We start from the raw sequence: 22,682 nt of genomic DNA, 5'->3' as shown, positions 1-22,682 counted from the left end.
CGACTGCACACCTGCCCTTCACAGCAACACCACTGTAAAGTCCGCTGATGACACCACAGTGGTGGGGTTCATCTATGATGGGGATGAATGTGGTTACATAGATGTGGTGGAGCAGCTGTCAACTTGGTGTTCAACCAACAACCTCTTTCTTAACACATCAAAAACCAAAAGAAATGATAATAGACTATAGGAAGAAAAAGATGGACATACTGCCATTATTCACCAGTGGGGACTGCATGGAGACGGTGGCAGACCTCCGCTTCCTGAGAGTCCAAATGGAGGAAAGCCTGACCTGGTGTTCTAACAGTGAGCTGCTGAAAAAAGCTCAGCTGTATTTACCTGAGGTTACTCAGGAGAAATAACATCACCCAAAGACTGCTGGTGACCTCTTACCTTGCCATTGTAGAAAGTGTACTAACATACTGCATCAGCACTTGGTTCAGCAGCTATGCAGTGGCTCAAAGGAAGGCTAGCAACAATGTGATAAAATTATCACTGGCCCTTCCACCAAAAAGTTTTGATACAAACATAACATATCCATTGGGGGCTATACAGTATAGGAGTTTGTATGTGTTATGATGTTTGTAATTGCTGTAAGTTAGTGATCTTTTTCTTAAGTTCTTTGGCCTTTGTACAAAGACCTCAGTGCAGTCAATGATGCATGTGGCTTTAGGATAATTTTTGTTAAATGTCTTGGGCCTAATTCTGTTCAGCGTATCCCTGGGCAACCAAACAATCACCTTTTCCCTCATAAACCTTGCAAGGAATGGTCTCCAAAATGTAAATATTTCAGATGCAGTGGTTCTACTCACTCCAAATCGTTTACCCAAGTCAGTGAACAATAAACTCAAACGGAGTCTCATTAAAACTAGCAAAAATTGTTCATGGACAGCCAATTTGGTATTAAGTGGTTGTGAGCAAAAAGTCAAAACGACTCGCAAAAGTAGCCAGAAACTGTAAGCACATAAACCTGTATAAAATATTAAGTCTTTGTTATTTAAATTTTTCGCTGACACTAATGACGTTGGATCAGTCTGAGTGCCACAGTCCTTCATCGGCTTGTTACCGCAGCTGAAACTGTAGTTGTGGTCCATGTGATCTGGCCACTGGATTCCAACATCACGTGTTTGCAGAGGCAAATTTTCCAAATTTCCAACATCCACATCTGTTTCCATTGGTTCAATAGCTGAGTTCAGGTGTAGTGGCTGAAGACATCTTTTTTTGGGTGGAGGTCTAGCTGGAGTTACCTAAAGAAAAAAAAAGACCTGTGCATTAGTAAAACATGACAATGAAGCATATTTAAACTAACAATGTGATGCAATAATATGGCTCTGCTAAGAGACCTACTTACACGACAATCATAGCCCATGAACAACACAGGATATGGATTTTCTCTTGTGGGTTGTCCGTCAGGAAAATGTATCCCACACACCTTAGAGTGAAACATAAATATACATACATTGGTTGTTGTAAATACTTCTGAAATACTTTGCACATGCACAATTCCATTTTACCATCCTATTTATTAATCCCTGGAGGGGGTTTACATATAATATTGTTCTTTTTTGTGGTGTAAGGGGCCAAAATTGTTGTTTATTCCCATCCTGTTTAGTCTCCGTGGTAACTGAAGTACTATGTGGATTTTTTATTTTTTGCAAGAATGAAGATTTGTCTATTTGACATACTAGTTTAATTATTTAATAACACCAATCACAGAATTATCAAAAAACCAATTGGTTGAGTACATTTACCCATCCATCTAGCAGATGTTTTTTTTACCCAAAGAAAAGCAACGAGGACAAACAGTTAAGCCAATGCACAGAAAGAAACTACAGTAACTTAATTACAGATCATACAAAGCAGTAAAAACAGAGCTTCAGTCTTGTAAAATCATATTTTCACTTGAAAACACTACGACATGAATTGAAAGCTTCAGCTGTGTTTTCGCCTGTGGCTAATAATGTTAGCATCTTAGCTAGCTATGTCGTATGTTTACACCCTCTGCGTGCAACATGTGGCATTAACAGATAGAACAATCAAGCCAAACGTACCACAGTATTCTTGTTTGCTGTGAAGCCATCTCGGTTTATGTATTTCATCCACTTTAGACACACATCTTGGTCCTCCGCTTGACCAGGAAATCTGTGTAAGGCCGGTAAACACGGGCAGTCGGTGCAGTAAAGGTTTGTGAATTTCACAAACAGTCTTATTCCAGGCCTGCATTTTTGCACTGCTGTTAAAGCAGCCGAAAACACATGTTCTTCCCGGCATCGTTGAAAAGAAAAAAAAATGGACAAACTTTTCGCATCTAAGCTCGCTTGTAAGCTTGCAGCGAACGTCTGCAACAGCCGCTGTGAGACCAACAACAAGCTACTTCTGCTACTTCCTTAGCAGCAGAGCATCGCAGTAATGGCGGCGCTACTTTACTTCCGGGTTTCGCCGAATTAGTGTATAGAGCAAGTTAGCGTGTGGATTCTCCTGTTTCTAGTCTTCTTTCAGGCTTGTCTGGCTTCCTTAACTCATGGATGTTGCATTGCTGAAAATCTTCGGATAACTTACTCCATGGAAGATCTGCTGCATTTACAATCTGTAGATCATTCAGTAGAATGTCTGTATTTTATACCCTTACCGGACACCATAGAGAAAAGTTTAGTTCTGTTGCTGGATGTATGATGGCTGCATGCTCGACATTAAAGCGGTGTTCTAGCTCCATCTAGTGTGATCCTTGACTCACACAAACACACAGAGATTTGAGAGAAATCTACATGGTGTCAGAAGAAGTCACGGACTAATCTCCTCGGACCCTTTTTTGGAGGCAGAGAGAGTTTTTTTGTATAACGTGGTGAGTCGTGTTACCCGCTCGTCTGCTCGCTCAACATGGCGGATGGATTTCGAAGACCCGATCCCTTGATTTTTGACGAAAATATTGCGGAAAACTGGCGTGTGTTCGAACGGGAGTTTGATATTTTTATTGCCGCCGCACATGCTGACAAACCAGACAAGACCAAAGCCTACATCCTGCTCAATATTGCTGGGCCGGACGCCATAGAGCGCGAACGCTCCTTCATGTACGCTGCGGAGCTGCGCGATGAGGCAGGTGATGTCGTCATACCGGCAGAGTCCAGGGAGGACCCTGAATGTTTGAAGAGGAAATTCCGGGAAATATGCAACCCTCAAAACAACAGAACAATGGAGAGACACAGATTTCATTCCAGAAATCAGAAACGAGGTGAGAGCATTGAATCTTTCATAAGTGATTTAAGAATTAAAGCTAAAAGCTGCAACTTTGGCGACCTAACTGAGGAGCTGATCTGCGATCGGATCGTTTGTGGCATCAGCAGCGACACGCTCAGAAAATCCCTGTTAAGAGACAGTGAACTAACATTAACAAAAGCCTTTTCAGTGTGTCGTATTCATGAAATGACAGAGGAAAACAGCAGGACGCTGGCAAGTCAAGTCACAAATATTGATGCTTTAAACTCGATGCCTGATAAACAACAAAAGCCTAAAGCAAAGCCATCTACACGCATGATCCTGAACTGCAATAACTGTGGCGGTTCTCATGCTGCCAAGAGAGAAATGTGTCCAGCTTTCGGACAGCAGTGTCACAAGTGCAAAAGGCTCAATCATTACAAAAGTAAGTGCAAGAGCAAAACTCCAAAGAGCTCATTCAGGAGAATTCCAAAGCAATATGTGCATGATGTCGGAACAGAGCAGCCTGAAGAGGATTCTGATGACATGTTTTATGTAAATGGTGTCGAGATTGACTGTGTAACTTCTAAATCAGATAACAAGAATGAAGGATTCATCACCTTACTTGTGAAAGGCATAGCGATTGACATGAAAGTTGACACAGGTGCCAAGTGCAATGTACTACCTCTAAAAATATTTAAAGCCATCAGAGACAAGGAGCAGGTATTCAAACAAAGCAGTGCTGTCAATCTCATCGCATATGGAGGGACAAAAATTGAAACAGTTGGGAAGATCAGGCTCTCCTGCACATTTAGAGGAAAGCAACACCTCCTGTCCTTTTTCATAATAGACAAGGACGTGCAGCCACTGTTAGGATTTCAAGCCTGTACAAGTATGGGAATTGTCAAAATGTGCACCGAAGTCCATCAGGTCACAACAGAGGATGAGACAGATTTTAACAAGCACATTTTTACACAATATAAAGATCTGTTCAGTGATGAACTAGGAGAGCTTCCCATTACTTATTCGATGACAGTGGACCCAAATGTTCCACCAGTAGTGAGACCTGCACATCGCATTCCTGCCGCAATGCAAGACAGAGTTAAAGCAGAACTGGAGCACATGCAAAACATGGGCGTTATAACTCCAGTCACAGAACCAACAGACTGGGTCTCATCTATGATTGCGGCACACAAAAAGGATAAACAAGAAATAAGACTGTGCATAAATCCAAAAGATCTGAATACAGCTTTGAAAAGACCCCACTACCCTATGCGCAGCGTTGAGGAAATTGTTGCCAAAATGGCTGGGGCAACAGTATTTTCTGTACTGGATGCAAAGAACTCTTTCTGGCAGATCAGATTGGACAAGAAGTCCTCTATGCTGACGACGTTCAGCACACCATTTGGACGTTACAGGTTCCTACGTATGCCGTTTGGAATTAACTCTGCCAGTGAATTGTTTCAAAGAACTATGGAGCAGCTCTTTGCAGGTTTTCCATGCTCAGTGATTGTCGATGACATCATCGTTGGTGGCCGCAACACTGCAGAACATGATGCAAACTTGGAAAAGGTGCTCAACCGAGCCAGAGAAATAAACCTCAGACTCAATCCAAGTAAATGCAGATTTCGCCAAAATGAAGTCTGCTATGTCGGTCACATCTTCACAAGCAAAGGCCTCAAAGCTGACCCTGCTAAGACTGCTGCTATCGCCAACATGCCCACTCCCACAGATGTTGCCTCAGTACAACGCGTTCTGGGCATGGTGAACTATCTCTCTAAATACATACCAAATTTTAGTGACATCGCAGCCCCACTCAGAAAGCTCACTCATAAGGACACGGCATGGAGCTGGTTTCAACAGCATCAGGAGGCTTTTGATCACCTCAAAGCATGTTTAACAAACCCCCCAGTGCTGGCCTATTATGATGTTAAAGAGCCTGTCACACTGACCTGCGATGCTTCTTGTTATGGGCTGGGAGCGGCCTGCATGCAAAACAACAGACCTGTTGCTTTTGCTTCTCGCACCCTTACAGACACGGAAAAACGCTACGCGCAGAAGGAGCATCTGGCTGTTGTGTTTGCGTGTTTGAAGTTCAAGGACTATATCTATGGAAAAGCCACCATTGTAGAGACAGATCATCAACCCTTGGTGACAATTTTCAGGAAACCCATACACTCAGCTCCTGCTCGCTTGCAGAGAATGCTACTGAGACTACAGCATTTTGACATCACACTGGTCTACAAAAAAGGAAAACATATGTACTAGCTGATACACTCTCAAGCGCTCCCCATCATCACAAACCCCAAAATTCTACAGAGGACAACGCTTTTGACGTTATGTCCGTCAGCTACATCTCCACAAACCGCATGGAAGAACTGAGGAAGCACACAAAGGAAGATGCAGAGCTCACGGCTCTGAGTGCTGTGATCAAACAGGGCTGGCCAGACAAGGAAAAACATTTAGACCCTGCCCTTCGCCCTTTCTTTCCATACCGGGTGAACTCACAGTAGACAATGATATTGTTGTAAAAGGCCAAAAAACGGTTGTTCCACAGTCCCTGCGCAGTGAATATGTAAAAATAGTGCACGCAGGACATCCAGGAATAGAAGCGACAAAACGCAGAGCCAGGAACATCTTTTACTGGCCCACAATGTCCAAAGACATAATGGAGGAGTTGGTCTCATGTGCAGTGTGCAACAGCATGAAGAAACATCAGCAAAAGGAGCCACTTCTCCTACACCCAGTTCCAGAACTTCCTTGGTCCACAGTAGCAGCTGACATTTTTGAATGGCATGGAAGACACTACCAGGTGCTTGTCGATTCATACTCTGGTTGGTTTGAAGTTGACCTTTTGAGTGACTTGAAATCATCCAGTGCCATCAGCAAGCTGAAGAGACATTTTGCTGTTCATGGCATTCCTCATGTTCTTCTCACAGACAATGGGACTCAATACACCAGCCAGATGTTTAAGGATTTTGCAAGGCATTGGGATTTTACTCATGTCACCAGCAGTCCTGAATATCCACAATCCAATGGTCTTGCTGAGAAAGCAGTGGGCAGTGCAAAACAGCTCATGGAGAAGTCTCATAGAGACAGGACCGATGTGTTCCTCAATCTACTGAATATGAGAAACACTCCTCGTGACTCCACGCTTGGCTCTCCAGCTCAACGATTAATGTCAAGACAGACCCGTATAGCCTTGCCAGTAAGCACTTCACTCCTAACACCTCGACCACTGCAGGCTCAGCAGGTTCATTCCCAGCTTCTTCACAAAAGACTTGTTCTTAAGCGTCATTACGACAAGTCAAGTCGCCCACTTCCACCTCTGACAGAAGGTCAAGCTGTTCGGATGCAGACCCCTCATGGTCATGACAAGCTAGGTGTCGTCAAGAGCATCTGTTCAGAACCAAGATCCTACATCATACAGTCACAAGGAAGAGAATACAGGAGAAACCGCCGCCACATCCTTCCTGTGCCAGAACAGCTGCCCCCAACCCACCTCACAGACGACTCGGACGGTGAAACTCTAACCGATTCCAAAACGAATGGTGACAGACACACACTTCCGTTACGATGCCCTCCACTTGCCAAGTCCACGCCCAATACATCACCTCAGAAGGATTCATCAGGTGGTCACTATATAACACGTTCTGGGCGTGTCTGCAAGCCTAACCCCAGATATATGGACTGAATGTGAAAAAAAAAAAAAAAAAAGTTTGTGTTGATCTGTCACAAGCAATGTTTCGTTTAAGTGTTTTGAACATAAACAAATGTTTGTTGAGAGCTAAAACATATTCATGCTTGTTTTCTGCTGAATATATTCACGTCAGTAAGATTCATTTCTTTTACGTTGGAGCCATCAACATTTTGTTACATTTTGTTTTATACACCTGGAAGGTTTAAGCTAACGAGAAGGGATGTAGATCATTCAGTAGAATGTCTGTATTTTCTACCCTTACGGGACACCGTAGAAAAAAGTTTAGTTCTGTTGCTGGATGTATGATGGCTGCATGCTCGACATTAAAGCGGTGTTCTAGCTCCATCTAGTGTGATCCTTGACTCACACAAACATACAGAGATTTGAGAGAAATCTACACAATCCTCTTCTTAGCCCGTCTTCATCAATGACAGCTCAGCTATTCAGGACTTTGTGGACTGGTTTGACTTTTCAAACCAGTCCACAAAGTCCTGAATAGCTGAGCTTGAGCTCAACATTAAGAAACAAAAAAGATGATAGTGACCTTCTACCCCAGACAGAGACGGTTGGCTGGTTCAGTCCCCACCATCCTTCATGGAGAGCCTGTGGAGATTGTCAAGGAGTACAGATAGCTATAATAAATCTTTGATGACCTGCTGAGGTTTTCCTTCAACAGTGAGGCTATTTTAACAAAGTGCAGTCAGTGTCAATACCTCCTGAAAAAATGAAAATCATTTGGATTCAACAGAGACATTCTGACCAGATTCTATTATGCTTTAATTGTAAATGTAATAACCTTCTCATTCATCTGCTGGTTTTACTCATTAACTGTACAAAACAGAACCCCTCTCACACGGTTAAAATCTGCTCAAAAATCAGAGCACTTGCAACTTAACGTCATTACCAGACAGCAAAAATGATTCAAACTGAGTGAGATTGAGATTAATTAAGATTAAAACTGCATTTGTAAGTAATTTTGTACTCAAATCATAGTGAAAAATTTGCAGTTTGAAAAGATTGTAGTTGTTGCGTACAAACTACTCAAGCTCAACGGCTGGACAGCTTTAATATTGCTCGCCATTTTTGTTGCACTGCTAATGTACGCTCAAGGTTGTGAGGGGCTATAAGCTAGCTGCAGAGAGCGTAAACATGGGGATGGCGTGGAATGAGTACACGCTTGGAATTTGACGCACATAGTTTGATTGTATGCAAATCGCGTAATTTAACCTGAATTTATTTCAAGCAACTAGAGTATGCGATTATAGAGCAGCTCTGTACAGAAAAATGTCTTTTTAACACTGAAGATGATGAAAACTTAACGGAAGAAGTTAAAGGAAATTTCTCACACAGACACAGCGAGAGTGGATAAAATAAAAATAAAGCAACTCTAGAAAGATCTTTATTTATTTATTTTATTTTTTTGCGAGTTTCCTCGCTTCTAGAAACGTTTTTTTGGGGAAAGTGCAGATTTTTCAATTGCAACAAATTCCACCTACAAAAATAATGAAAGATTGGTTGTTTATTAATATACCATTTTATTTATACTTTTCAAAATCTGATATACAGTGTGTTTGCTCAAACTTTTTGTTGAACGTAAGAATTAATGTGTTTCTGTTAACTGGACCCAAATTTTTTACTATCCGAAAACAGACTAATGACTATTGAAAAAGAAAACCAACTTTTGGCCAAAACTAAACTTTTATTCTAAGTCTCCAACACATTTAGGGCAAACATTTTTCTTTTGCAACAACTTGGTTTAGCTCTTAACCCTTGTGCCATCCTATGACCCCCCCCCCCCCCCCCTTCCATTGACGTGTTCTCCCTACCATGACAAAGGTGGATAAAGGTGGAAAGATTTCATGTAATCCATGGACACCAGTGAAGATCACAAATCAATGAAGAAAAAATGTCAGAGCACTGTCTAGTGGGTCTAGATGACCCAACTCCCAATGGTAACCCTTGTGCTATCCTATGCACTTTAACATTGGGAGTTGGGTCATCTAGACCCACTAGACAGTGCGCTGACATTTTTTCTTCAATGATTTGTGATCTTCACTGGTGTCCATGGATTTCATGAAATCTTTCCACCTTTATCCACCTTTGTCATGGTAGGGAGAACACATCAAAGTAAGGGTGGGGTCATCTAAGATAGCACAAGGGTTAAATTGACTTTTTCATAAAAAAGTAAAAAATCATGGGAAAATACTTTTAGATTTCTCCAGAGCAGCCGTCCTTTTTATTGACCATTAATAAATGCTTTTTATGTTCCTTCTTCACAGGCATATACACATTCGTGGCAGAAGGGCAACATCTGGAGTTGGCAGAAATCACCAAGGAGCAGTCAGGATCATATGAATGCATCGCCTCGAATGACATCTCAGACCCAGATATCAGGACAGTGCAAGTCACAGTCAACTGTAAGAGCCTGGCTGTGACATTTCAACCATTGATCAAAATGTATTTCTTCAGTTTTTTTTTACTTGAACAAAAATATTAAAAAAAAAACATAACTTTGTTGTTATGCTGAGGTATGAAAATGTTTACAGTATATAGAAGTATTGTAATTCCTCTTTAGTGTGTATATATATGTGCATTTAAAGGGCCTATATCCTGCTTTTCTTAAGCCTTTCAGAGTAAATTATAGCCATATATATGATCATTTATTACCTCTAAAGAACTTTTTTTCTTAAAGAAATCTTAATCAGTTTTGCAGTTCATTGTCCAACACAGGAGTAAGACGACTAGATCTCTAAGGAACCCCCTTTCTCTCCGTGTGGTTGCCGCCCATTTCATGACATCAACATAGAGCCTCAGCAGCGTGTCTGGATCTCACCCACGAAAACAAACAAAATCCAAACATTTGCAATGATGGATGTGCATATTGTGAATTCAAAAAGAACGTTTTTAGCCAGTCACTGCTAGCTCAGTTGAGAAAGTGTGTGTGTTTTAGTCTGGGGCAGTGCTGACAGTGCAGACTCTTCCTGGAAGGGGGAGTCCCTTTGTGACATCACAATTCGAGAACCCTCTCGTTTTTGTGGATTGGGAGGGGCTGGTGCTCATAGAGCGGGGTTTTTACAGGAATACTCAGAAATCCATGAATAGCTTAGAATGCCACTGTGGGGTTGTTTTTGTGAGGAATGAACATTATAATAAACATAAAAGCTCAAAAAATTGATTTTTATTATCTAGGCCCTTTAAATAAATTTAAAAAAAATCTATGCATTCGTCTGTTTTAAGATTCCTACTTGTTGACATACTTCACATTCTCATTTTAAGTTCCAATAATAAGCAACCCCAAAAACTCAATAAGGCTGTGGAAACCTTTGTCTTACGTTGACTTGTAGATCCTCCATTCATTTCAAAAGCAAGAAGCACAGGTACTTCAGTTGGCCAGAAAGGAGTCTTGCAGTGTGAAGCCTCAGCTGTCCCAAGACCAGATTTTGAGTGGTACAAAGAAGACCGCAGGCAAGTTTAGTTTTCTTTATTCGTATGACTTGAAACAGCATGCAGTCTGCACACAAACATGTGCTTTTTGCTGCAGGTTGTGGATATAAGGTATTCTATATACAACCAAAAAAATGTACTCTTATCTTGACTATTGGGGAGCAATGACACGCTTTTTTTGTTTAACTAGAAGACCTTGATGTTGGCTTAGTAGGATGAAAACATTTTCCGTTTCCACTCACACAGCATTCTTTATATCCCTGTAGTTGTACTACAGTAATTTCATGTGAATAAGTCCTAGTACGGCTGCACAGTGGTGTAGTGGTTAGCACTCTGGCCTCTTCATAAGAGTCGAGTCCCCAACTGCAAACTTTTTGTGAGGAGTTGGAAGGTCCTCCGCATGCACACATACTTTTCTCCAGGTAATTTTGGTTTCCAACAACATGTTTTGTGGGTTAATTATTTTTTATAAAATTGTTCCTTAAATGTGTGTGTGGTTTTATGTTTCTGTGTTGCCATGCGGCGGACTTGCCAACCATCCGGGTAATACCCTGCCTTTGCCCAACATTGGGTAAGATAGGCTCCACCATCCCTGTGGCCTTGAAAGGGATTAGGCAGGTTATGAAAATTGATGAAATGATATACCGGTACTTCCCATATCAAACAAAGTGGGCCTCCAAAAGGGTTATCAGGGTTGATAAACCATTCTATATTCAGTCTTTGCAGAATGACAGGGCAGTACTTTTGATATAGAAGTTGTTTGATTTCAACCAATCCATCCAGCCATTAGTTTTTTATACCTACTTTTTCCCTTTTGAAGGTTGCTGGAGCCTGTCCCAACCACTGAAGGGCATAGGTAGGTTACACCTTTGATAGTGCTCCGGTCCATAGCGGGGCAACACAAAAAGACAACCACACACACTCATATTCACACCTAAGGAATGTCAGTTCCCAATCAACCTAAGAAGAATCCTTTTGCATAGTGGGAGGAAGGAGTGTCCAGAGAAAATCTGTGCATGTACAAAGAGAACATGCAAACTCTACACAGAAAGGACCCAGCCAGGATGTAATCAGCATAATTAATTAGAGTGCTTACCCCCCCCACCCATGCAGCCCTTTGGTTTCAACCATGAAAACGTTTGTTATCTAATTTCATGAGTATGTTATGTCAGAATTTTGTTTGTGTGAGCTTGGAAAGTTGATCAAAGCCTCTCAAAGGAATTCAGATACAGACTCTTTTCTTGCTCAATGCCAAGGGCTTGAGAGTTTTTTGTTTCTTCACAGGCTTTTCAATGGACTGAATGGGGTAAAGATAGAGAATCAAGGCAAACAGTCGCTGCTCATCTTTTTCAATGTCTCAGAAGAAGATTATGGAAATTACACCTGTGTTGCCATGAATCTAATGGGAATCTCCAATGCCAGTATTATCCTCTATGGTAAGTACACAACACCTACATGTGGTGAAGTTTGTTGCTGGTGAGACACTAACGCCTTTTGGAGTCAGAGTTAGAAACAGTGGTGGTTCTGCACTAACTTACTCCCCGGGCGAGAACCCCCCCCCCCCCACACACACACACACACACAAACACACAGACAAATTTGACGATATCCTTTTGTGTTACCTATCTTTATTTGGCCATTTTACATTATGATGAATTTTATAAACTCGTTTTACAGGTGGTCAAACTCAGTTGCACAGGGGGCCTAGATCCCAACACGCTTTAAGGCCTGTTCACACCGGGACGAATTTCGCCGGCGATTTTCGCCGACGTTTAACGCCTCGTGACTAAACAAAGGGCACCAATGAGAGTGTGCACACCGACGCGAAAAAACGCCACGCGTCAAAGCGTCAAAAAAAAAAAACGCCTCGGGTTCGTTTTTTTTTTCCGACGCGTCGCGTCGAAATCTATTCGACCAATGAGAATGGCGCTTTTGCACACGTGTCTGGAGCTTCTGAAGTTACAGTAAAACACAACTTGGGGGCGCTCAAACACAAAACTGCCTTGCTGAGCACACATACCAGCGAAGAAGATAGACGCCAAGTAGCGTCTACACAGCCGCGAAGCAATAATGACGGACATTCTAAAATATCCCCTTACCAAGCACCAGTTGGAGCTACTGGTGCTTGAAATATTCATGTTTTCTTTGTATTATTCTGACAAGCGCGTAAATACTTGCTCTCTTCTTCTGAGTGAAAAGCGACTTTAAGAAGCGTAAAGTTGCGCAGCGCCACCTTGTGTACAGGAGTATTTCTGTTTACATTAAGCGCCATCTAATGTCAGGGAATGAAATTGCATGTTCGCTCGGCTCACCGTCAGCGAAAATCGCCTGGGTGTGAACACAAAAAACGTGGCGAAAAACGCTGGCGAATAACGCCTGGCGAATATTCGTCCCGGTGCGTACGGGCCTTTAGGTTGCGGGCGGAACAAGATAAACATTTATTGAACACACTTAAGCTAAACTTTTAAACCTTTAAAAATGAACTTTTTGAACATAAATATGAATAAAAACAGGAATATTCATCCAGATTAAATCAAGTTAAACCTTTTATCATTTATTATATTTATATTTTGCTTTCCATAAAAATATATTCTGTCAAAATACACAAATAGGAACATGCTGCAGAACAAAATAAAGAAGGTGTGAAAATATTAATAATAAGAAATAACAAATCAAATTATTTCATTTTCTTTGCTCTTTTGTCATTTATTTAGAGCTGGAGTCCGGCATCATTTTTAGAAATAAGTTCATTTCTGCTTGTTGTGAAGGTTTTAGGTTTTAGGCTATTCCAAAGTCTGTTGTATAACAAATAAAAGAAAACCAAGAGTGGCGCAAACGTTTTTTCTTCCAAGTACGGGGATGCTGCCCCCCTTTACATTGCGCCCCGGGCAATTGCCCATATTGCCTGTGCCTAAAACCGCTACTGGTTAGAAATATATTTTTTTAAGTAATAAATGCTAAAATATATGTATCAGTATTTTTATCTTACACATAGCAGGTTCTAATTGGCCAAAAGTAGATCAAAGAAAAAATATAGTTGTTCATTGTACCCCAAAAAAAACCCTAGGTGAATACTACAGACAACCAATAACAGGAGACACAGCACCACGGAGGAGGGTCCCACAAGCATAAACACAGAATTGGCATAGAGCAGGATTACCATTGCAACAACACATCATCTGTAGGGTAAAACTAACCCGTCTCACGACGGCTCTTACCTTTACCTTTAAATAAAGTCCAGCTCGGTGGCCTTGTTGTAGAGTGTCTGGCCTGTAACTAGAGGGTCATAAATTCAAATCCAGGCTGAATCATGCCAAAGACTAACTAACTATGGGAATCAATTGAGGGTTTGGATTAGGGGGTTAAACCACCAAATGGTTCCCAAGTGTGGATGTGTCAGCCCAATGCACCCCAGGGGAAGGGTCACATACAGAGAACAAATTTTATACACATAGATCACTTTAACATACAGCTCTCTTCTGAGCAAAAATCTCTGTGACTTATGTGTGAAAGTCCTCCAGATCCTCTTTTTGTTTTAGAAGCATTTAAAAACTCTTTTAATATTCTGAAGCTTGAAACCCTTTAGCTCTGACATTGGTAGCCCATTATTATTTATTTGACATTTTGATTGAAAGGCCAACTTTGAGGAATTTTAGAGCTAAGATAATACATCTGCTATTTTTGCATTTAGTCAGAGAAAAACATAAAACAACAAGCTCCTATTGAACTTCATTGCAAATCACTGAAGGACAAACACAAACTCCTGCACAATCTTCATTTCAACAGAGATACTATCTGCCCCTACCTGACTTTTCAGTGCAGCTTAATGTTAAATCCCAGCACTAATAATAGACACTAATAAGAAACATAACACTAGTAATAGAGAAGCGCAAAACACATTAGCTATTACATGGAAAGTCAAAGCTCAGTGCTGCCTCCACTGTCACTGAACAGGAATACAGCAATTTTGGTTACTAAAATTATCACAATATTTTAAATCATACAGAAATTGCACTTATAGCACAAAGAGTGGGCAAATAATGATTTTATAATTATATAAAGGTATTACCAACAACAACAATTGTAAATGATTACAATTGTGTCCATTGGCAAACTATGATGATAAAAGTTGTCAAAATATATAGGATTTCCAAGCAGCAGTTGAAGTAATATCAGACTGATCCTGTATAAAATTGTAAGTATCGTGTGTTTATCTTCTGCAGGTCCAGGTGCAATGCATGATGTGAATGGATCTGCCATGTTTCCATGTGGCTCTTTAGGCCTCCTCCTTACCACAACAATATTCTACCTGCTTAAATTCTGATGCAAACAGTGATCTTCATGGATCTTGTAACTATGAACAAGAAAAACAGACTATTAGTCCTAAGCAAAGAATAGAGAACCAACAGGTTCCTGTTGAGTTTTCTTGATATTTTTCTTCTGGCTTTGCATCAGAGTCTAATCTCTGTTGGCTTGCCAAGACAGAGAGATGTCAGTTGGAAAGAGGGATAATTTGTAATCATGCACTAATTTGATGATAGTAGAAATACAGTTTGTGTGTCCTTAAACCTTTTTTGTATGTGGAAAGAGAAATGAAAAAAAATCTAACTGTTAATAGTTGACTGTTTATTGCTCAATATTGAAGTGTAAATTAAGAGTATTATATTTACTGTGTCACATCCTGTTCAATATCTGTACAATACCATTAATTATTTTTGAGTAAAAAACAAAAAAAGGACATAATGCAATGTGATTGTTAATTTTACTGTATTTTTACAGTTGTTATGCAAAACAGTTACTGGTCCTTCATTATAAACAGCTTCAAATGATACATCAACTCCATATTAAGTTCTCAGGCCAATTCCTAAAGCATTGGACATCCCACGTTTTATCTCTGTCCAAGTGTGTGCAGAAATTACTGAAGATGTCTTGAATTACCAGAGAAAAAAAGCATTTATTTATAAAAAGGACATCTTTGATGTACATCATCACAGTTTGCTAGTGGCAGCTTCAAGTCTTATTCTCACTGACTATTAGAAATAAGGTTTTTGCACATATGTAAGTTTGGAACACTTTAGAGCAAAAACACAGAATAAAGCCCACCTTTACTCTGATCAAGACAAGCTGAGCGTAAATAGCTTATACCTGTTTGGCCGTAACACAAATAATGTTGTAGGAATCATTAAAGCTATCTTTTGGTGGCGTTAGTACTAAGCTGATTTTTAAGGTAATGCACTATAACTATTAAACATTTCCCACAAGTTATTATTTTTTATTTTTTTAAGAATTCATGCCAGTATTTTTGAGGACTTAAGGTTTTAAAAGAAACGTCTTTTGGGCCTGTCAAGCTGTTAAGCTTCAATTTTCTTTTTATCCTTCCACCTTTTTTAAATTTTCTTTTGAAAATAAAATACACATTTATAAGTTCATTCAATTAACTGGATTATGTAGTTGCCACTATGGTTCAGTAACTAAATGCGAAGGAGACGTATGAGCTAAATACGCATCAACATGCTGTCAATCATCATTACTTTATCTACTTTTATTCAGGGAAGAACGCTTTTTTTATTTGGTGACCTATTTTCCTACAAAATAACATATTGTTGACTGTCAAAAGTCTGCACTAAGCTTTCATCCAAAACTCTTTAACACCACATTAGAGAGGAGAATGACTTAAATGATTCTTCCCTGAAGCTGTGATGAAGCTGTTTTCAGGTGTTGCAAATTTGTCCTTTTAACCTCACCCCTGTGCTAATGTATGGGTTAAAATTGTGTTCAAGGTAACAGGAAAGGGACAAAACTGGTGTGTGTGTCTTTATTGTAGTATCATGTTAAGTTGTGTTTTTGTGATGATAATAGTGAATCAGTCAACTGCGGTCTTAAATCATTGAACCGGATTTCACTTGTAGGCTTTGTTGCTAAAAGCAAACAGATCAGGTGCAGAGACATGCTGCAAGTTAACCATGCACTTAAATCCTTTTGTTAAAAAAAGAGTTATTTCAAAGAACAAGCTGAAATACTGTTGTATTTTGTGCATGAACGTAACATTTTCTTTTAGTTCCTGCATTAACTTAGTTATATTTCATTGGAGAACAATTGAGTATCTAAGAATACTCATGGTTGATTTTTAAAATATTCAATTCGTTTCTTTGCTCATTTTCAGTTTCACAATTATACATATTTGGCAACCTGTTTAGTTTATTTTCTGATATACTGGAGACTGAGCATATATAATAGTCATTATTGTGATTTGCTGTCTTTGTATTCTTTGAGAGGTTGAAAAGTTGCCCATAAAATGGCTAAATGTTGATCTGACTTAGCAGTGATTTGTTGTACGTTATTTTGTATTTTATCCTTAGAGAAAGCTTTAAATCTTTGCCACTGTGCCTTTAGCCCCAGTGTTTACATTCTTTCGACTTCTGAAACTCTTTAACCTTTTACACAATTAGTTTAATTCCAGCAGATTCTGAGGCAGAGAAATGTAGGGTCGCGTTAAAATTCAACAAAAGCAGCTGATCCAAACCAGCTTTTCTCCGAGTCAGAATCAGATTATTTACGTCGATTGCATAAATGGTCAAAGAGTTACAATAGTTCAAAGAGCATTAGAATAAAAACTATATTGATCCCAAAAAGAGGAAATGACCTTGTTACCACAGCTCTATTAAAGAGAGCAGATAGATCATGAATAACACAAAAAATACACTTATAAAGATAATAATGAATGTCCAGTGTCTAAAAAAACGATCTAATAACTGACAGGAGTAGGGATCTTTGTAAGCGCTCATTCCTGCAGCGAGGTGTGAAAGTCCCTGAATGAAGGAGCTCCTCTGTGCGCCCATGGTCTCATGCAGAGGATGACGATGAAGAGGATTTTTCATGATGGATTCTACTTTCCTTTACATCTTCCTCCTATCCATCACCATAACAGACTCTCCAGGACATCCCAGAACAAAGCTAGATCTCTGCACCAGTTTGTCATTCTTTTCCTATTCCTGTGAGTGCATCCCCACCCCCCAGCAGCTGACTCTGTAGAAGAAGTGCTGGTGCAACAACGTCGACACGAAAAACCCTCAGTCTTCTCAGTCTCTCCTGCAATCTCCGGTGGCTTCTCTGGCATCAATTTGTTGTGACGACACAGCTGATTGTGTGAAAGTTGCACCCACAGACCGCTTCAGACCCAGCAGTTGTAAAATATAGTCTAAAAAGGAGTAGCAGGCACATCACGACACTTGGTAAGTGTAAAAAAAAAAGCCAATGTTAGTCAAAAACAGGTTAACAATTAAAGAATAAAAAACAAAAAATACCTAATATTTTTAGGTATGTCAAAGTTCTTTATTCAAAGTCATAAATAAGGGACTTCCGGCACTGCATGAAGCAGTGATGAAGATATGGTCGAGGCCTTGGTGGAAAATAAAGTGACCTACTCCTGAAAACTAAAAGAAAACAAGAAGCACCCCCCCCCCCCCCCCCTTTTTTTAGTGTGTGTAACAAACGTACCGATCCAGTGACACATTTTACCTCGGATTTACAGGGAAAATCCAGACCAGCGAGGAGGATCTGGATAGCCTGATGTGCTACATCAACAAGCAGTATGAGCACTTCGCCATGGGAAAAACCACCCAGCCAGGCAAGTCAGCTTCCTCCAGGAAGCGGAGCCGTCCGGAGGAATCCCCGGGGGCTCCTCCACCGAAGACCCAGTTCGAGTCTAACGCGTGGGAAATGCTTCTTAGCATCAACGCTAAGCTATCTAGCTTCGACAGCCATCTTTCCGTTCTGGAGGTCCTTCTTGGGAATTCCAAAAAATTAAGGACTGTCTGGAACTCTTCCAACAGCAAGTGGAAACCCTGAACGCACAGAACTCAGCACTGAGAAAGTCGGTAAGTTCTCTCTCTCATGGAATGAGCCGACTCTCTGAGGAAAACAAGAAGATCAAAGAGTTCATTCTGGATCTTCAGTCGAGATCAATGCGAGATAACCTGGTGGTCATGGGAATATCAGAAAAGCCAGAAGAAAACACAGAGGAAAAAATGTAAGGCTTAATTCAAACCCAGCTTGTCACCCAGCAACCGTGGTAGGGAGCCCCGGAGGACTGATTTCAGAAGGGACGATCAGTTCCCCAAAGAAATCTCGGAGCGTCTTAGGATCCTGTTCCCCATCAGAAAGAAATTTCTGAATGAAGGGGCCCGCGCTGTCATCTCTGTGGACCGGCTTTACATGAACGGACAGGTCCACCGCGACCCAAACGTCACCCCCTGGCTCTACTAAAGCAGATATGAATCCGCACTCTTAACACTCCAGGTGATAGTTTATTCTTATATTTGACACACTGGGCATAACTCACGGGGCATAAAGGTTTTCCATGTTAGTTAATATCACCACCAGTATCTTTCATAAGCAGCTGCAGACCTGTTTCTAATAGATTTGTTCTGTTTTTTCCCTCACCGTTCCCTTCATGATTTCCCCCTCTGCAGTCCTTTCCTCCGCAATCTATACTTCACTTCACCTAAGCTGGCACATAACTCAGCCACACTACAACTCAGCCACACTACAATAGTACTGATCTGCACAACACACTTAGATACTGCACAACACACTTAGACACTCAACACGTCAAGCATTACATCACATACTACACATCATCTACACATAATGTCACAAAGCAACCATAAGCGCACCAGTCTACTGTATGAACGTAGATACCGTAAATTCCGGGTTATAAAGCGCACCCGATTACAAGCCGCACCCACCTATTTTAACGTGCTTAAATATTTTTGTACATACACAAGCCGCATCAGTATACAAGCCGCTGCCACGACAAAGCGCGTCCTGACTACCTGAGTGTGCATGGCTCATTACCACACTGTGGGCAGGTACTGGCCTTGTCTCAAGCTCATGTATCTAATTACACCCACATCTGAAACAGCATGGACCTCTATTCTGTTCACAAGTTCCTCAGTTATGGGTTTTTTTATTTGATTTTTTTTTATTTTTTTTAACTTATTGACAAACTAGGTATCATACATAAAATTACTAACAGTAACCATATAATCAACATTACATCCCTCAGTTATGATGAGGAAATTTACATCCGCGATCCCCCATTTCCCATGAGTCTTAGGGGCTAAAGGCAGGGCCAACGCCCGGCTCGCCACACTGTTGTTCGTGTTTAAGAATGAGCAAGGAGCAGCAGTGCATGGAGGGGTGAAAAGGAACAGCTCTCCTTCCACTTGTGTCGCGGCAGCGTTATGGGAGTAACGGGGCTGGTTAAAAAACATCAGTAAAATAGCGCGCGCCTCAGCGCGGCGCGTTCGTCAGAAGCTTCCTTTCACAACAAACACTTGTTGCTCCCCGGACGCCTCTGCGCTCCGCGCTCGCCAAGCGGGCTCCTTGTCTCCCCTTCCTATCCGAAAAGCTCACACGGCGGCTGTGAGCTTTTCAATGCAAAATTCCGCTCAGTCAGAAACCGTAAAAACGACCAAATGGATTTGTGTTTCCAGTCGTGTCCCGACAAAATAAAGGCTGATGTTATTCACACATATTTACGTGCAGCCAGCCGAGTCACTATGACTCAGAGGTAAATAAACTTCTGAGCATGCGCTGTTCTCTCCGTCACGCAGCTGACCGGCATTTCCATTTACTGATGGGGGATTTTTTCACGCTGCTTTTAACGATTGCTTTTAACTTGAAAGCTTTATCATATCGTAGCGGCGATCAAGTGCACGTTGGGTCTAATGGCACCAAAGGATTCTGGGATGCGGCCGGGCATGCGTATTTCTTTTTGTTGAACCATGACTGAAGTGTCTAAGACCTGAAGTGACCTCCATGCTGTTTGGCTGCTCAGAGGTGTGTTAAAAAAAATGACTTGTGCTTGGTGGTGGATGGCGCATACAAAACCATTCAACGAGCCCGAATGTACGTACATGGCGGCCGCCAATCAAATCCATAAATTAGCCGCGTCACAGAATAAGCCGCAGGGCTGTGAGCGCAGGAAAAAAGTAGCGGCTTGTAGTCCGGAAATTACGGTACTAATTTTTGCACTAATCAATAATATACATTCTCTAACATTCACCTTAACAACAGCATGCCCACCCTAAGGTTAGTTACATGGAATGTGCACGGAGCTGGAACCAGAGAGAAGAGACTGAAAAAAATGACAAAATTAAAGATCTCAAAATTTTCAGTGTTTCTTCAAGAAACTCATATGTCTATTTCATCTGTGAATATCCTGGCCACAGCAGATTTTCCAAACGTAGATTTATAACTTGTTATAATTTTAGACAGAGAGGAGTAGCAATCATGATAAATAGGGGAATTAAATTCACAGAAGCCAGAACAGTCATAGACCCAGAAGGAAGGTTTGTAATACTCACTCTTTCCACTCAAAATATGCAGCTCTGCTTAGCTAATGTTTAGGCCTCCAATGTAGATCATCTGTTGTTCTTTCACTCCTTCCTCTCTGTGCTATCTGAGCACACAGAAAAATCAGTGATTTTTGGGGGAGACCTCAACACGTCTTTAGACCCAACAATGGAAAGGCTTAATAAAACAGAAAAGCTTAGAGTCCACAAACACTGTTACACATGACACATGATCCAGTCGCAATAAACAACTCTTTCAAAACTTTTACCAAATTAGTAGATTTCTCAACAGCAATGATTTGCCTAGACCAGGGGTGTCAAACTCATTTTGGTTCAGGGGCCACATTTAACCAGCGCAAAGACATCTAATCCCAATTGGGCCGGACCAGTAACATAAAAGCAAAAAACAGCTTTTTTTTTTTTTTTTTTTGGTAGCCTAATCATTTATTATAACGCATTCATTCAGAGGCCTATGGATCTCAAATAAAATGCATTTCACTTTTTAAAAAAATGGTTTATTCAATTTTAAACAGACTGAATATTTTACATCTGACACTGAAACAATCCCAATAATAAACTCAAGAGGGGCTACAGAAAAAAATGAAACACCTGCCTAGAATGTAAATGTGCAAACATTTGTGAACATAATAATTTGGAATTAACCTCCTTTCTCTCCTGAAACTTCAGCCAGACAGCAACATCGTGCGAAACACATCATGACCAGACTGACGTCATGTGACCAGTTCACTCCAACATCATCCAGCACAGGGACTAGAGAGCTGACTGTCATCAGCTGTTGCTGTTTCCATCAATTCAAGAAACTCTGCTGTGACGTCTCTTTAACACCTTTAATAAATATGTACAGCTGTTCAAATCTGTGATGTTGGTGCTTTCATCAATAGTGACTGAAAATACAATAAATGACTGAATTCCTTCATTTGGCGCCCAAGTCTCCTCAGAGATGTTGTACCTGCAGTTGTAATCCTTGACAGACTCATGTTGGCAAAGGTCGACTGCTCTTTCGGAACAAGACTTCTGCAGCCTTCAGCATTTTTTCACAAGTTCACCGTCCTAAAATGGTTTGGATGTTTGCTCCAATTTGTCTGCAATAAGGTGTCTGTCACTGCTCCATCACTGACGTCACGGTTGCAGTAAATGCAGACGGTTGTTTTTCAGTCCAGCTAATAGTTGCTAAATCTTTTCTTTCCTTAACTGCAAATGGTGAAACTTTTTCTTTATGGTGAGTCTTATAGTGGTGCTGAACGTTATATTCTTTGAGCACTGCGACCTGTTGATGACCTACCAAGCACGCAGGTTTTGCATTCAGCTCCGTGAACAAAAAAAAATGTCAATTTTTCCTGGAAAGCTCAGCACTTCACTTCAACCTTTTGTCTTTCTGACAACATTTTGTTCATTATTATGCCAATACTGATCATTCTTATAATGTAACAGTGGTGAGGCTCGCGGGGAACCAAACTGCATCTTATCCAGACACAGAGCTGTTAGGTTTCCCTTTTGTCACATGCAGATATTTGCTGTTTCACCTGTTTTGTTTTTCCTTTGCTCTCCCTAGTGGCGGAATTGCGCATTTCGGTTATTTCTTTAAAAAAATCATCAAAACAAATAAATCACAATTCGCCACAGGAATGGACTAGAAACGTGTTTGTTTTTTTAAACATCACAGATCAACAACATTATAACTTTTACTCTTCATGACTGGGCCGGATTGAATCCTCTTGGGTCGTTTGTTTGACACCCCTGGCCTAGACCAATGGAAGAACAAATTATAGCCCTAGAGTCCCCTTTTACTGAAGAAGAGCTACATAAAGCATTAACCAACATGCCTAGAAAAAAGCCCCAGGACCAGACGGCTTCCCAGCAGAATTTTATCAAGAGTTTTTGCCTACTTTAGCTCCTACTTTTCTCAGAATGACAACAGAAATTAAAGAAAAAAATTATCTACCTCCAAATATGAACTCTGCCAGCAT

The 22,682-nt window shown here is 40.8% G+C and overlaps 2 protein-coding genes across 5 annotated transcripts in view; one reads left to right on the top strand and one right to left on the bottom strand.

The window, feature by feature from the left end:
• Positions 1-21,631, top strand: part of LOC101165039 (opioid-binding protein/cell adhesion molecule) — a 128,697-nt gene extending 107,066 nt beyond the window's left edge. Inside the window, exons 4-8 of one of the 4 annotated variants that reach the window (XM_023962829.1) lie at positions 9,172-9,309; positions 10,237-10,357; positions 11,157-11,192; positions 11,621-11,772; positions 21,382-21,631. In XM_023962829.1, coding sequence (XP_023818597.1) covers positions 9,172-9,309; positions 10,237-10,357; positions 11,157-11,192; positions 11,621-11,772; positions 21,382-21,575 — 641 coding nt within the window. In that variant the 3' untranslated portion in view covers positions 21,576-21,631. Of the gene's footprint in view, positions 1-9,171; positions 9,310-10,236; positions 10,358-11,156; positions 11,193-11,620; positions 11,773-14,559; positions 16,647-21,381 lie in introns of those variants that run through there. The other 3 variants (XM_023962831.1, XM_023962830.1, XM_023962832.1) reach the window with 3 other exon arrangements.
• Positions 444-2,122, bottom strand: LOC105353729. The gene is made up of 3 exons (XM_023962833.1): positions 2,052-2,122; positions 1,352-1,432; positions 444-1,247 (listed from the first exon to the last, which is right to left on the bottom strand). The coding sequence occupies exons 1-3, from the start codon at positions 2,097-2,099 to the stop codon at positions 459-461; spliced, it is 918 nt and encodes a 305-aa protein (XP_023818601.1). The 5' UTR covers positions 2,100-2,122; the 3' UTR covers positions 444-458.
• Positions 21,632-22,682: the final 1,051 nt, after the last annotated feature.

The sequence above is a fragment of the Oryzias latipes genome, chromosome 14 (genome assembly GCF_002234675.1).
Source record: "Oryzias latipes chromosome 14, ASM223467v1".
Taxonomy (NCBI): domain Eukaryota; kingdom Metazoa; phylum Chordata; class Actinopteri; order Beloniformes; family Adrianichthyidae; genus Oryzias; species Oryzias latipes.
The sequence above is the reverse complement of the archived record's forward strand: the minus strand, read 5'-3'. Positions and strand labels throughout refer to the sequence as shown.

Bases quoted from the DNA above. Each gene is read 5' to 3' on its own strand.
- LOC105353729 (XM_023962833.1), bottom strand. From the start codon at position 2,099: ATGAAATACATAAACCGAGATGGCTTCACAGCAAACAAGAATACTGTG. The intron at 1,433-2,051 runs GTACGTTTGGCT...TTTCACTCTAAG, and splicing joins CAGCAAACAAGAATACTGTG to GTGTGTGGGATACATTTTCC. The intron at 1,248-1,351 runs GTAAGTAGGTCT...TTTTTTCTTTAG, and splicing joins TCATGGGCTATGATTGTCGT to GTAACTCCAGCTAGACCTCC.